Source organism: Zeus faber (assembly GCF_960531495.2).
Source record: "Zeus faber genome assembly, chromosome: 2".
Taxonomy (NCBI): domain Eukaryota; kingdom Metazoa; phylum Chordata; class Actinopteri; order Zeiformes; family Zeidae; genus Zeus; species Zeus faber.
This window is the reverse complement of record NC_137189.1, coordinates 51,345,425-51,362,556: the sequence shown is the minus strand read 5'-3', so window position 1 is coordinate 51,362,556 and position 17,132 is coordinate 51,345,425. Positions and strand designations below refer to the sequence as shown.

Below are 17,132 nucleotides of genomic sequence, written 5' to 3'. Positions count from 1 at the left end.
ATTCTCTCCTCACGTTGTCAGTGGAGCCTCCTCCATGCCAGCAGGGGGCGCTACCGAACATCATCTAACTAGTTTACGGTCGAGCTTTACCGCCGGCTAGCTCTAACCTGACGGGCTGCCGGAGCCGAGGTGCGGCCCGCCGGCTGAAGGCCCTGACTCTCCCGCTTCTAACGGGGCGAGCGCCCACGCAAGATGGCCGCCCCGCGCTGCCTGCATTCCATTTGAGGGTCCAAATGAGCGCTGAGCGTCTGCAAGGTGCAGTTCAGCAGGCATCCAGTGAGGGCAGCAACCAGCCTGCCTCAGGCAGTCGCCCGCAGGCTCGGATCCAACTGCAACGACGGAGGAACGAGCGTCGCTGCCACCAATATTCTCAGCAGGGGAGAGTGGGGCGGTGGCGTGTCGCCACGGAAACCTGCAAAAACAAATGGAAACGAGTCCGAGAGCGTTATGTACGAGCATGGAGGGAGGTGCTGGAGGAACGGGGCTTCATGTCAAGAGATATGTCTATATATATATACAGTAGATATATATATATATATATATATATACATACATACAGTATATATATATACATGCATACAGTATATATATATATATATAGAGATAGATATAGATATATAGAGATATAGATATACAGTAGATATAGATATATATTCAGTATAGAGATATAAGAAGGCGTGCTCTTGCTCAAGCACCCTCTGGCCTTTCTTTAGCAAATGTCTGAAGTATTTCAAGGCTGCTCAGCCTGTTCAGCCTGTTCAGCTGGTTTCCCTGAGGTTCCCTTGGGTGTTTAGATGAAGTTGTTTTTATTTGATGGGTGAGACGGGGTGAGACGGGGTGAGACGGGGTGAGACGGGGTGAGACGTGGCTGCCTCCCCGGAGACGCTGCGTCTGGAGCTGCTGGATCTTTTTAGACGTTTAACTCGTGTCATCGCTGTGAAATGTCACGTTTTCCTTTTGAAATCTGTGAAATTGTTTGTTTTTGAGGATTTATCTTTTGAAATTGAGCAGAACGTGAACGTGGCCCAAGTTCTACAGGAGTTTGTTCTTCCAGATGAAGGGTTTGAGGAGAGGAATGAGAAGGGCTGGGAATCACCGTCTACAGGTCTGTGATAGTTGAGCGATTTGAGTTGGAAAAGCAGCATTTTAGAGGAACCTGGAACGCTGGAGGAGCCCTGTTGCTGTCAACACCTGCTGGGAATCCCTGTTCAGACCGGAAGGTCCAGGAGGTCCAGGAGGTCCAGGAGGTCCAGAAGGTCCAGAAGGTCCTGGGATGGGAGCGCTCAGTGTCTGCAGATGACGGGTTGTTCCTCAGGCTGGGTCTCCTTCAAACCCCCAAGTGTTTCAAAGAGAACGCAGCAGGGCGGGGTCGAACAGGGCGGGGTCAAACAGGGCGGGGTCAAACAGGGCGGGGTCGAACAGGGCGGGGTCAAACAGGGCGGGGTCAAACAGGGCGGGGTTAAAGCCGGTGTCTCTGCTGCCCTCACAGATGCGAGGCTCCGTGGAGGAACACCTCCAGCAGGTAGAGACACCAACCCAGACACACGTTCCAAACGATCCCTCCTTCCTCCCATCGCTGCCTGCTGTGATGGAGGCGTGTGTTGGCCTTTTCCCCTCGGAACATCTGGAACATCTGGAATGTTTGGAACGTTTAATATGTTTATGTTTGGACCTTTCGGAATGTTTGGAATATTTGGATCTTTTGGAGTTTTTGGAAAGTTTGGAACGCTTGGAATGTTTGAACATTTGGAACGTTGGAATGTTTGGAAGGTTTATTTTTGGAAAGTTAATGTTTGGAATGTTCGAAACATTTATGTTTGGAACGTTTGGAATGTCTGGAATGTTTTTGTTTGGAACGTTTGGAATATTTGGAATGTTTGGAACATTTATGTTTTGAACGTTTGGAATGTTTGTTTGAAATGTTTGGAAAGTTAGAAACATTTATATTTAGAACGTTTATGTTTGAAATATTGTTAATGTTTGGAACGTTTATGTTTGGAGAGTTGGGAATGTTTGGGACTTTTGGAATGTTTGGAACATTGGAATGTTTGGAATTTTTGTAATATCTGGAACGTTCGGAATGTTGGGAACCTTTGGAATGTTTGGAACCTGTGGATTGTTTGGATCGTTTGAAATGCTTGGAACGTTTGTTTGGACCTTTCCGAATGTTGGGAACATTTGGAATGAATGGATCTTTTGGAGTGTTTGGAATGTTTAGAAAGTTTGGAATGTTTGGAACGCTTGGAATGTTTGGAACTTTTGGAACATTGGAAATGTTTGGAACTTTTGGAACATTTGTTTGGACCTTTTCAAATGTTGGGAACATTTGAATTGTATGGATCTTTTGGAGTGTTTGGAATGTTTGGAACGTTTCAGTTTGGAAAGTTTATGTTTGGACTGTTTATGCTTGTAATGTTTTTAATGTTTAGAACGTTTATGTTTGAAACGTTTGTTTGCGCCTTTTCGGGACAGGACATAAATGTTTGGAACATTTGGAATGTATGGACCTTTTGGAGTGTTTGGAAAGTTTGGAATGTTTGGAACCTTTATGTTTGGAAAATTTGGAACCTTTATGTTTAGAATGTTTATGTTCGGAATGTTTGGAATGTTTGGAATGACTGGAATGTTTTTGTTTGGAACGTTTGGAATGTTTGAAACATTTGTAATGTTTGCAATGTTAATGTTTGGAAAGTTTGGGAAGTTTGGAACGTTTACGTTTTGAATGTTGTAAAGTGAAGTGAGACGCTGCCCAAAGCGCTTTGCACTGGAACTGTTATCATCCTGAAACAAGCAGAGCAGGCTTCACAGATAAGACCCTGTGTGTGTGTGTATCTGTGTGGATATATGTGTATGTGTATATATGTGTGTATATATGTGTATGTGTGTATATATATATGTGTGCATATATATGTGCATATATGTGTATATATTTGTATATATTTGTATATATGTGTATATATGTATGTGTATATGTGTATATATGTATATATATATGTGTATATATGTGTATATGTATATATGTGTATATATATGTGTATATATGTATATATGTGTATATATGTATATAATTGTATATATGTGTATATATGAGTATATATGTGTATATATATGTGTATATATGTGTATATATATTTATATGTGTGATGTGTGTATATATGTATATATATGTATGTATGTATATATATGTGTACATATGTGTGTATATATGTGTATATATATGTATATATATGTATATATATATGTGTATGTATATATGTATATATGTGTATATGTGTGTGTATATATGTACTGTATATATGTATATATGTGTATATATGTGTGTATATATGTATATATATGTATATATGTATATATGTGTATATATGTGTGTATATATGTACTGTATATGTATATATGTATATATTTATATATGTATATATGTATATATATATGTGTATATGTGTGTATATATATATATGTATATATGTATATGTGTATATATATGTATATATGTGTATATGTATATATATGTATATATATGTATATATGTATAAATGTGTGTATATGTATATATGAATATATGTATATATATGTGTATATATATATATATATGTATATATGTATGTGTATATGTATATATATGTATATATATGTGTATATATATGTGTATATGTATAGATTCAAGATTCAAGATTCAAGATTTTTATTTGTCACATACATATACATACTTTCATACATATATGCAGTGAAATGTAATGCAACGCACCCGGTGATAGCACACAATATGTCCTAGGAAAACATAAAAGTAAAAAATTCTAAACTGAAAAATTCTAACTGACTCCTAAAACGTAATACAGTAAGTTGAATACTTATAGAATAAGGTAAAAATATATAGAATAAAATACAATAAAAATAAATTAAATAAAATGGAATAGATAGAGGGAATATGCCTATGTATGTACAGATATGTGCATTTAAAGTGGCATGTGAATGTGAATAAAGTGAGGTAGTGTTTGGGATAATACAGCACAGTATACAACAGTACGGCGCAGCAATACGGCATCACAAACAACCCTGAACAGTGACGCAGTATGCGGTACAGTATGCAGTACAGTATGCAGTACAGTATGCTACATATAGTACAGTAGGTAGTGGAGCCTATGTGTTAGGACCCCTGGTGAGATCAGCATTGACAGTTCTTATGGCTTGCGGGAAAAAACTCAGTCTCAGTCTCTGTTCTCGCTGTGTGACTGCGGAGGCTCTTGCCTGACGCAGCAGCTGGAACAGTCCGTTGTTGGGGTGATGAGGATCCTTCATGAACCCGGAATTTCCTCAGCTGCCTGAGGTGGTAGAGACGCTGCCTCGCCTTTCTCACCAGAGTGTCTGTATGAACAGTCCATGTTAAGTCCTCTGTGATGTGGACTCCCAGATATCTGAAGCTGCTCACCCTATCGACAGAAGTCCCATTAATCCACAAGGGCGCGTGCGTCCTCGATTGTGATCCACGCCTAAAGTCCACAATCAGCTCCTTGGTTTTGCTGACGTTCAGGTGTAGGCTGTTGTCCTGGCACCAGAGTGACAGGTCAGCCACCTCCTCGCGGTAGGCCTTCTCATCGCAGTCGGTGATCAGGCCCATGACAATGGTGTCGTCAGCAAACTTGATGATGGTGTTGGAGCTGGACCTGGCCACACATTCATGTGTGTACAGGGAGTACAGTAGGGGGCTGAGGACGCAGCCCTGGGGGGGATCCTGTGTTCAGGGTGAGGGAGCTTGACATGTACTTCCCCACCTTGACCACCTGGGGGCGGGCTGTGAGGAAGTCCAGGATCCAGGCGCACAGTGGAGCATTCAGTCCGAGCTCCTTCAGCTTGACAGCCAGTCTGGTGGGGACTATGGTGTTGAAAGCTGAACTGTAATCAATGAACAGCATTCTCACATAGGCCCCCTTCTGGCCATCCAGGTGCGTGAGCGTGGTGTGCAGTACCTGGGAGACCACGTCATCCCTGGATCTGTTCTGCCGGTACGCGAACTGCAACGGGTCCAAGGTGCGGGGGAGGGAGGCGCAGATGTAATCCTTAATCAGCCTCTCCAAACACTTCATGACCACCGAGGTGAGGGCCACCGGACGGTAGTCATTCAGGCAGGTTGGAGAGGCGATCTTCGTGACAGGAACGACGGTGGACCTCTTGAAGCAGGATGGGACCACTGATTCAGCCAGGGAGATGTTGAATATTGTAGTGAACACCGGAGCTAGCTGGTTAGCACAGGTCTTCAGTACTCGCCCAGATATGCCGTCTGGGCCCGCAGCTTTCCTGGTGTTCACCCGCATCAAAGCCCTCCTGACCTCGTGCACGGACACTGAGAGTGCGCGCTCGTCCCCAGCGGTGTAGCTCCAATTAGCCGGCGAGCTAGCGGTGCTGCTGCCAGACTCGAACCGCGCATAAAAGGAGTTCAGTTGGTTGGCCAGGGAGGCGTCCACACTCGTGGCTGGGGAGGAGCTGCTCTTGTAGTTTGTTATTGTTCGCAGCCCCTCCCACAAGCGTCTTGTGTCCCCCCGCTCCATCTGCAGCTCCACGGTGTCTCTGTACGTCCGTTTAGCGTCCCTCACCGCCCTCCGCAGATTGTACGACGCCGCTTTGTAATTGTCCATGTTGTTGCCAAGTCCGTCGTTGTAAGCGGCCGTGCGCGCATTCAGAGCGCAGCGGATGGATTTATCAACCCATGGTTTCTGGTTTGGAAATATCCGAACTTTCACCGTGGGAACGATTTCATCCGCGAGCGTAGCCACAAAACTTACTACAACCTCGTAAACTCGCTGACGTCACTTGAACTTGTTTGGAACATGTCCCAGTCTACGTCAGTCAGAGCGTCCTGAAGCGCAGCCTCTGATTGGTCCGTCCACCGCTTCACTTCCCTCGTCATCACCAGATCCCGCGCGATCAGAGGCCTGTAAACAGGAAGCAGCGAGATCGCGGCGTGATCTGATTTCCCGAAAGCAGGAAGCGACACGGGCTTGTATCCGTTCTTGTAAGGAGTGTAACAATGGTCCAGAGTTGTGTCTCTCCTGGTGGCACACGTGATGTGTTGGTGGAAATTCGGCAGAACTTTTTTCAGGTTGGCCCTGTTAAAGTCCCCAGTCACCACCACAGCCGCGTCGGGATGTCTGTTCTGAAATCCGCACAACACATCGTACAGAACCGACAGAGCTGCGTCGGTGTCCGCTTGCGGTGGGATATAAACGGCTGTAATGATGACCGTGCTGAATTCCCGGGGGAGATAAAATGGACGGCATAGTATGGTCAGCTGTTCCAGGTTCGGCGAGCAGGAGTGGGAGAGGAATTTGGTGTTGTTGGCGTTACACCAGCGGTTGTTTACCATTAGGCAGACGCCTCCACCTTTGGATTTCCCCGACTCTCCCGTTCTGTCGCCGCGGAACACGGAGAAGGCATCGGCTGGACGTATGGCTTCATCCGGCACCAGTGGGGTCAGCCATGTTTCCGTCAGGCAGAGGACGCAACAGTTCCTCGTGTCACGCTGGAATTGAATCCTCGCTCGAAGTTCATCCATCTTGTTCTCCAGGGACTGGACGTTAGCAAGAAGGATGCTTGGCAGAGGTGGACGGTAAGGTTGCGTCCTCATTCTGACCCGAATGCCGCCTCGTTTACCTCGGTGCTTCCTCCGTGGGCCGGCTCGTGGAACAGCGACTCCATTTTTGTTGTTGTAGTTGTTGTTGCGAGTGTTCCCGCGTATGATTTCCGCCGGCCACTCTGCTCCCACGGATAAAAAGTCCCAAAGTTGTTCGTTTAGGGAAATTTTTATATCCATGAGTGCATCGCGGCCGTATGAGTTAATTGTTGATGTTTTTCTGGCGAACATTGTGATAAAAAAAGGAAAAAAATACTAAAGAGTAAGAAAGTAACCGGAGCGCCGGCGCAGGCGACCGCTAGGGGCGGCGCCACTATCGCACCACTGTCTGTCTCTCTCTCTGGTTTAACGGTCTTCCTGTCTCTCCCTCTCTGGTTTAACGGTCTTCCTGTCTGTCTCTCTCTGGTTAAACGGTCTTCCTGTCTGTCTCTCTCTCTGGTTAAACGGTCTTCCTGTCTGTCTCCCTCTGGTTGAACGGTCTTCCTGTCTGTCTCCCTCTCTGGTTGAACGGTCTTCCTGCCTGTCTCTCTCTCTGGTTTAACGGTCTTCCTGTCTGTCTCTCTCTGGTTAAACGGTCTTCCTGTCTGTCTCCCTCTGGTTGAACGGCCTTCCTGTCTGTCTCTCTCTCTGGTTTAACGGTCTTCCTGTCTGTCTCTCTCTCTGGTTTAACGGTCTTCCTGTCTGTCTCTCTCTCTGGTTGAACGGTCTTCCTGTCTGTCTCTCTCTCAGACCTAAATCCACTCCCACTGGGCCTCTTAGTGCCAACGGTGTCACACCAGCCGACGTCCTGGACTACGACCGCTTGAAGCAGGTACGTCTTCATCAGGGTCTTCATCTCTCCAGACTCTCTCTCAAGACTCCAGACAGACAGACAGACAGACAGACAGACAGACAGACAGACAGACAGGCAGGCAGGCAGGCAGGCAGACAGACAGACAGGCAGGCAGGCAGACATCTTTTCCTCTGTTCCGCTGCATCAATCTCTGCTTTGATTCCTGAAAAGATGTGGAGGTGAAGAAGACTTTCCATGTTTTCATGGTTTTGATCCTGTCTGTCTGCCCGTCTGTCTGTCTGCTTGTCTGTCTGTCTGTCTGCCTCTCTGTCTGTCTGCATTGCATTGGATAAAGTCCAATCCACTGATTTCCACAAACTTTTATTGAATTGATGTCACTTAATTCATATTTTTATTTTTCAGGACATTCTGGACGAGATGAGAAAGGAACTTTCCAAGCTCAAAGAAGAACTTATCGATGGTAACTTGGAGACATAACTGCCTGCCTGTCTGCCTGCCTGCCTGCCTGTCTGCCTGCCTGTCTGCCTGCCTGCCTGTCTGTCTGCCTGCCTGCCTGTCTGCCTGCCTGCCTGCCTGCCTGCCTGCCTGTCTGTCTGCTTGCCTGCCTGCCTGCCTGCCTGCCTGCCTGCCTGCCTGCCTGCCTGTCTGTCTGCCTGCCTGTCTGCCTGCCTGCCTGCCTATCTGTCTGCCTGCCTGTCTGTCTGTCTGCCTGCTTGTCAGCCTGCCTATTTGTCTGTCTGCCTGCCTGTCTGTCTGTTGCTTTGCTTCCAATATTTGAATTTCAACATTGATCATAATTCAATAAATCATCATTGAATCATCACCAACCTTCTCTCTCTCGCAGCCATCAGAGAGGAGCTGGGGAAGTCCAGCTCCGCATAGATTCCTGCCCCAGGACATGGAGACCCCAGGACATTTGCCCCCCAGGAAATAGAGAGCCCCAGGACATAGAGACCCACAGGACATGGAGACCCACAGGACATGGAGACCCACAGGACATGGAGACCCACAGGACATGGAGACCCACAGGACATGGAGACCCACAGGACATGGAGACCCACAGGACATAGAGACCCACAGGACATAGAGACCCACAGGACATGGAGACCCCTAGTGGGCGACAGCGACCACAATGATGACTACGACAAAGATGAAGATGAAAATGAACCTGATTTGGAGGAAGGACGTTCACCAGGAGCTGCTGAAACTCAACTGAAAAGTCAACGTTTTTCTAAAGCATCGACCCCCCCGAGCCCCGCCCCCTTAGGCCCCGCCCCCGTACCCCCACCCCCCTCCTCGCGCTGGGGGACGGACACTACACACCGACGTCAAATATGTTGTATGCAAACGTGACGTAGGCCTCTGTCCCGCGACGACTCGAAACAAATACGTTAAAAACACTAAAGTACATCCCAGACGTTACCGCAGTAACCGTCTGACGTGCGCACAAGGGACGACTCCGAGCGTCACGTACAGAGGACGCATAACAAACCTGTTTTTTTCCCATAATGCCATCGGGGTAGCGAGCGTGCCTGAGGGTGTATGCGTTCATGTATGTGTGTGTGTGCGTGTGCGTGCACGTATGGACACTGCAAAGCTCGTCTTCCTTAAAATACTATTTTCACCTGAACATGTACACGAGAGAGGATGAGGAGGAAGGTGTTTAGCAGAAAGAAAAACACAACCTATGTAAATGATCATGTCCGTTGCCGTGGGAACGGCGGCCACATGGTGTAGCTGGATCGGAAGCGTCGGCAACGTTTGGTTTTCTCCTCGTTTCAACCCGGCTCCTCGTGGCGTCCGGCGGCGACGTAACTGCTCCCGTCACAACTCGCCGACCAGAGGACTCTTATTTTGAAATCCCGGTCAGGTGTGTGGTTCTGTCTCTCTGTCTCTCTCTCTCTCTGTCTCTCTCTGTCTCTCTGTCTCTCTCTCTCTGTCGCTCTGTCTCTCTCTCTCTGTCTCTCTCTCTCTGTCTCTCTCTCTGTCTCTCTCTCTGTCTCTCTCTCTGTCTCTCTCTCTCTGTCTCTCTCTCTGTCTCTCTCTCTGTCTCTCTCTCTGTCTCTCTCTCTCTGTCTCTCTCTCTGTCTCTCTCTCTGTCTCTCTGTCGCTCTCTTGCTCTCTCTCGCCCCCCCCCCTCTCTCTGTCTCTGTCTCTCTCTCTCTCCCTCCCTCTCTCTGTCTCTCTCCCTCCCTCTCTGTCTCTCTCTGTCTCTCTCCGTCTCTCTCTCTCTCTCTCTCTCTCTCTCTCTCTCCCCCGCCGGGTGGGTTGAGTTTTTAAGGACAGATCGAGGGTCATGTGACGACGCCACCGCACCGCAGCGCCTCAACCCGGGTTTATTCAGAGCAATAAGTGTAGCATCCCGCTCCAGCCCCGCCCGCCTCCCTCGTAGCGCCCGCGCCAGCAAACATGGCCGCCCACAGCCTCCGCCCACAGCCTCCGCTCCACCGCTTTGGCTTCTGTTTCCAATTGTTTTTCTACCAAAACTCAAGGATCCCGCGTCGCCGCCGCGTCACCTTTCTGCTTCTCTGTCTTTTCTCCTGAAGCTGCACTTGGGACGTGGGGAAGCCGGAGGAGACGCTTTCCATGGAGACGTGATTGTGGCGTTTTGCCTCATCGGTGCTTATCGATGAGGATGGTGATGATGCTTCATCGTCCTTTGCCTTTCTTTTCTTTTCGCCGTCAAACACCTTAAGATGACTTGCTGTTTTGGCTTCCTGTCCCGGAGAGAAGCTGCTTCCTGTCGCTGGATTCTCTCTGTTTCAAGTCGTTTTTCTCTCTTTTTTTTCTGTCCTTTTATTTCGATGTGGGTCCGTGACTTTTCCTTGATGAGAAGCTTGATGTGCAATCATCCAGAGAGACACACACGTCCACACAAATACTAAAACTGCACATAGTTATAGTGTTCCTCCAGAATAGAAGCCCCAAAAATATTTGGATTTATATCCATACCCTGCGGCTCATAATGCGGTGGATGACATGAAAACGTAGTAATAATTAATAAACTTTATTTTTGAGACTCAATCTCCAGTGTCACTTTGCGTGCAGCATTTATTAATAATACAATCACAATATACATAATATACATAATAATAAATATAATAATAATAATAATAATAATAATAATAATAATAATATACATAATAGTAATAATAACAGTACTGTTTATGCTGTTGATGTCAGAGGTGTCGGGCATGTCAACGTAATGACCGTCGCTCCTCTCTCGCGTCGCCATGGAAATGCTGCCGGATCTTCTTCTTCTTCTTCTTCTTCTTCTTCTTCTTCTTCTTCTTCTTCTTCTTCTTCTTCTTCTTCTTCTTCTTCTTCTTCTTCTTCTTCTTCTTCTTCTTCTTCTTCTTCTTCTTCTTCTTCTTCTTCTTCTTCTTCTTCTTCTTCTTCTTCTTCTTCTTCTTCTTATTATTATTATTATTTTGAGATTAATCACAATCAGGAAAGTGTCATTTACAGGCCCTTTTTGGTCTTTTAAAGGAGAAAAATAATAATAAAAGTCAAAGGAATTAAACTCAGAAAGATAAAGAAAACTGGTTGAAAGTAGAAAACAGGGTTTGATCAGATCTCTCAGCGTGTGTTGGCTGTGCAACGCCTCCTGCAGCCCCCTGCAGCCCCGTGCAGCCCCCTGCAGCCCCGTGCAGCCCCCTGCAGTGCCCCCTGCAGCCCCCTGCAGTGCCCCCTGCAGCCCCGTGCAGCCCCCCCTGCAGCCCCCTGCAGCCCCGTGCAGCCCCCTGCAGTGCCCCCTGCAGCCCCCTGCAGTGCCCCCTGCAGCCCCGTGCAGCCCCCCCTGCAGCCCCCTGCAGCCCCGTGCAGCCCCCTGCAGCCCCGTGCAGCCCCCTGCAGCCCCCTGCAGTGCCCCCTGCAGCCCCCTGCAGTGCCCCCTGCAGCCCCGTGCAGCCCCCCCTGCAGCCCCCTGCAGCCCCGTGCAGCCCCCTGCAGCCCCGTGCAGCCCCCTGCAGCCCCCTGCAGCCCCGTGCAGCCCCGTGCAGCCCCCTGCAGCCCCCTGCAGTGCCCCCTGCAGCGCCCGTTTCCCCAAAAAATTAACTGAACTAAATAAACTGAACAACGCTCAACGACAGAAGAAGAAGAAGAAGAAGAGGAGGAAGAGGAGGAGGAGGAGGGACCTTTTTGTTTTTCTCCACAGAACTCTTTCCTCTCTTTCCTTCCTGAGGTGGTTTATCTGTTTGGCTCTAGATGGTTTGTGCCTTGTTCTCAAGTTGCATTTAATAATAATAATAATAATAATAATAATAATAATAATAATAATAATAATAATAATAATATCTCTATTAGAAGGTGAGTAGTGATGCTTATTTAGTTTGATTTCTCCTGTGACCTCTGACCCCCAGACCTGCATCAGGATCAGGTCGTTCCTCGATGTTTCCTTTTGCTTCTCAACATTTATTCATTTCCACAGGAGAACGTGTCTTTCTTTTTATTGTTATTTTTTAAGGTGTGTTCCCCTCGTTGGGATGCTCAAACCGAGGTCCGCGTTCCCTCGCCAGTGCGTCAGGGAGGATTCTGTTCTGTTGGAGAATCTGGAACCGCACGTGTTTGTTTGTTTCTTTTGTTGTTTTTTTTCCACTTTTACTGAAGTACGAGCCCGAGCCGAGCCAAATGAGTTCACTTTGATTTGATTTGGGATCATTTCGGCTGCAAACGTCCCGCTGGGTTTCCACATCCGCGATTCTTATCTCATTCATATTGTACCATACTGTCGTCATGTTAATTAGACTTTTCTTACAAGCTAACATATTCTTTTGTTTGAGCAAATGAAATAAAAAAAATGCAATACATGAACAACAGCCGCTTATCGAGTGAAAATGTCTTTTGTAAAAGTTTATTTTCCTTGTTTTACAGATTTTTGCACGACGGGGTCGGGCGGTTGATGGGATGTGTGATTCGCAGAGGAGGAAAGCCCAGGTTCAGGAAGTCAAACTCCACTCCGGGATTTAGAGCCAACCCTATGGATTTACAGTAATGGAGGGAGGGAAAACATGGGAGCCGGAGTTTTACTTTCTGGACCCGGGATTGTCCACCTCCGGTGCGTTGTGAACACAGTATGGATGCAGACGTGATATAGAATTTTAAATGTTTCAGGTTGATCCCTTTTAGTTGGCCTTCATGCTGATATTAAAAAATGGCTTCATTATCCCACTTGTACTGGGATTCTCCCCAGTTCTCCAGGTCCAGAAAGAAGAAGATCTCTTTATTGTCGTTGTACAAGTAGGATCCAGCAAATGTGTCAACTGCATTTGCCCCATCACAGACCAACTCCAGCTCTTTTGCCAGTGCCTTGCTCAGGGGTACCGACAGGAGTATTAACCCCAAACACACGTGTTTTGGATGGTGGGAGGAAACCCTCCCACCATGTTTTTACTCCAGCCACACCCTGATCAGCCGCTTCCATCAGTTGGAGTTGACGCTAATCAGCAGATCCACAACAATCCCGGAGTGGAGTTCCGGGTTCTGAACCCGGGTTTTCCAGCTCTGGCCCCTGTGAGCGACGGGAACGTCGTCTTGTCCCAGGACGCCCGGTCATCGCTCTGCGGATCCAGAGGTGCTGCTGCGGCCCGGCTCAGGGAACAGGGAGTGGTTTGGTGGAGCATCCTGCATCTCCGAGCGACCGTTGCTTTAAATCGGCGATCCAGAAGATTATTGTGTTTCAAAAAAAATCCCACGTTTGATGCTTCATTTATCTGGTGCTTTACGAGAAGCAGCTGTTCAACCTATCACCGTCCTGCACGCGCTCCTCTTCCTCTATTTCCTGTTTCCGTTGGTGGCGGGGTCCGCCTTTCCTTTCAAATGCATAGCTGTGCACGTAGCCGCGCCCAGTTGAATAAAAATAATAAAATTGACTTCTCACACAAAAACATAAAGAAGCTTGGAGGCTCCACGTGACTGACGTGGTGGGTGGTGCAGCAACAAGCTGGAGAGGGTGGTGGGTGGAGCTGCAACAAGCTGGACAGGGTGGTGGGTGGTGGGTATTAGTCTGGAATCTCTGTTCATTTTCGATTTTCAGAGCATTGGATAGACCATAGATATATGATATTATATTTTCATTTTATCATATTATATTATATTATATTATATCATATTATATTATATATTATTATATTAAGGTATATAATATGATATTATATAATATTATATTATATTATATTATATTAAATTATATTATATTATATTATATTATATTATATTATATTATATTATGTTATATTATACCATAATATATATTATATTATATTATATTATATTATATTATATTATATTATATATTACTATATTATGTTTTATTATATCATATTATATATAATATAATTTTATATTATATTATATTATATTATATTATATTATATTATATTATATATTATATTATATATTATTATATTATGTTATATTATATCATATTATATATTATATTATATTATATTATATTATACTATATATTATTATATTATGTTATATTATATTATATTATATATTATATTATATTATATTATATTATATATTATAAAATTATATTATATGTTATTATATTATGTTATATTATATCATATATTATATTATATTATATTATATTATATTATATTATATTATGTTATATTACATCATATTATATATTATATTATATATTATTATATTATGTTATTATATGTTATTATATTATATGTTATTATATTTTCTTATATATTATTATATGTTATTATATATTATTATATGTATTATATATTATTATATATTATTATATGTTATTATATGTTATTATATGTTATTATATTATATGTTATTATATGTTATTATATTATATGTTATTATATGTTTTTATATATTATATTATATGTTATTATATATGATTATATGTTATTATATGTTATTATATATTCTTTTATATTATATGTTATTATGTGTTATTATATGTTTTTATATGTTATTATAATATATGTTATTATATGTTATTGTATTATATGTTATTATATTATATGTTATAATATGTTATTATATGATATGTTATTATATGTTATTATATGATATGTTATTACATGTTATTATATGTTATTATATGATATGTTATTATATGTTATTGTATGTTACTATATTATATGTTATTATATGTTACTATATGTTATTATATTATATGTTTATTATATATTTATTATATATTATATTATTAGGGGGATGGTAGCTCAGGAGGTAGAGCTGGTGGTCTAGTGATCTAAAGGTTGCTGGTTGGATCCCAGGCTCCTCCTGCTAGCATGCTGTAGTGTCCTTGAGCAAGACACTTAACCCCTCATTGCTCCTGATGGCTGCGTCCGTCGGTGTTTGAGCAAATGTAAGTCGCTTTGGATAAAAGCGTCTGATCAATGTAATGTAAATGTATATTTTATTATATGTTATGTTATTATATTACATGTTATTATATGTTATAATATGTTATTATATTATATGTTATTATATGTTATAATATGTTATTATATGTTGTTATATGATATTATATGTTGTTATATGTTATTATATGTTATTAAATTATATGTTGCTATATGTTATAATATGTTATTATATGTTATTATATTATATGTTATTATCTCTTATAATATGTTATTATATAATTTTATATGTTATTATATGTTATTAAATTATATGTTATAATATGTTATTATATGTTGTTATATGTTCTTATATGTTGTTATATGTTATAATATGTTATTATATGTTATTAAATTATATGTTATAATATGTTGTTATATGTTATAATATGTTATTATATGTTGTTATATGTGTATGTTATTATATGTTGTTATATGTTATAATATTTTATAATATGTTGTTATATGTTATAATATGTTGTTATATGTTATAATATGTTATATGTTATAATATGTTGTCATATGTTGTTATATGTTATTATATGATGTTATATGTTATTATAGGTTGCTATATGTTATAATATGTTGTTATATGTTATAATATGTTATAATATGTTGTTATATGTTATAATATGTAGTTATATGTTATAATATGTTATAATATGTTATATGTTGTCATATGTTGTTATATGTTATTATATGATGTTATATGTTGTTATATGTTATAATATGTTGTTATATGTTATAATGTTATAATATGTTATATGTTGTCATATGTTGTTATATGATGTTATATGTTATTATATGTTATAATATGTTGTTATAATGTTATAATATGTTATAATATGTTGTCATATGTTGTTATATGATGTTATATGTTATTATATGTTGTTATATGTTATAATATGTTATAATATGTTGTTATATGTTATTATATGTTATAATATGTTGTTATAATGTTATAATATGTTATAATATGTTGTCATATGTTGTTATATGATGTTATATGTTATTATATGTTGTTATATGTTATAATATGTTGTTATATGTTATAATATGTTATAATATGTTGTTATATGTTATAATATGTAGTTATATGTTATAATATGTTATAATATGTTATATGTTGTCATATGTTGTTATATGTTATTATATGATGTTATATGTTGTTATATGTTATAATATGTTGTTATATGTTATAATGTTATAATATGTTATATGTTATAATGTTATAATAGTTATATGTTGTCATATGTTGTCATATGTTGTTATATGATGTTATATGTTATAATATGTTGTTATATGTTATAATGTTATAATATGTTATATGTTATAATGTTATCACATTTAAATTTACATTTAGTCATTTGGCAGACGCTTTTATCCAAAGCGACTTACAAGGGAGAATAACATTCAGCTACATTGCGACAGAGATTAGTGTAACAACAACATTGGTGTAACAATAAATACTGCAAGGTGGTGCTAAGTAATTGTAGGTTAGGACAGGAGGTACTCACTGAAGAGCTGGGTCTTCAAGTGCTTCTTAAAGACAGAGAGGGAGGTCCCCGCTCTGGTCATTTTTGGCAGCTCGTTCCACCAACGTGGAACTACAAATGAGAATAGCCTGGATTGCCGTGGCTGTATGGCCGGCAGAGCCAGGCCACGCTCATTTGACGAGCGCAGCATCCGGGGGGCAACATGTGCTCTTACAAGAGCATTTAAGTAGGCGGGAGCATTCCCAACAATCACTCTGTAGGCCAGCATCAGAGACTTGAACTTGATGCGGGCGGCTACAGGTAACCAGTGGAGCTCGATGAGCAGCGGAGTGACATGTGCCCTCTTTGGCTGGTTGAACACCAGTCGCGCCGCCGCATTCTGTATCATCTGAAGTGGCTTCACCGCACAGGCCTCAAGCCTGTTAAGAGGGCGTTGCAGTAGTCGAGACGGGACATCACCAAGGTTTGTACCAGCAGTTGAGTGGCATATTGGGTCAGGTACAGCCTGACTTTTCGGATGTTGAGTAGTGCGAAGCGGCAGGACCGGGAGACGGCGGCAACATGGTCCGAGAATGTCAGTTGGTCATCAATAATGACACCAAGATTCCTTGCAGCCTTGGTAGGAACAAGAGATAGAGAGTCGATTTTAATATCAATGTTGTGATAAATACCTTGTTTGGCCGGGAAGACCAGCAGTTCCGTTTTCGCCAGATTTAGTTGAAGATGATAATCCTTCATCCACGTGGATATGTCAGCGAGACAATCCGAGATCCGCGTCGAGACAGTAGGGTCGTCTGGCGGGAAGGACAGATAGAGTTGAGTATCATCCGCATAGC

At 42.4% G+C, this 17,132-nt stretch overlaps 1 protein-coding gene across 1 annotated transcript in view; it reads left to right on the top strand.

Annotated features, from left to right (window-relative positions):
* Positions 1-12,238, top strand: part of enah (ENAH actin regulator) — a gene marked incomplete at its 5' end in the record, with an annotated part of 66,728 nt that extends 54,490 nt beyond the window's left edge. Inside the window, 3 exon segments of the mRNA XM_080024345.1 lie at positions 7,355-7,436; positions 7,821-7,878; positions 8,263-12,238. Coding sequence (XP_079880471.1) covers positions 7,355-7,436; positions 7,821-7,878; positions 8,263-8,300 — 178 coding nt within the window. The 3' untranslated portion in view covers positions 8,301-12,238.
* Between the last annotated feature and the right edge of the window lie 4,894 nt (positions 12,239-17,132).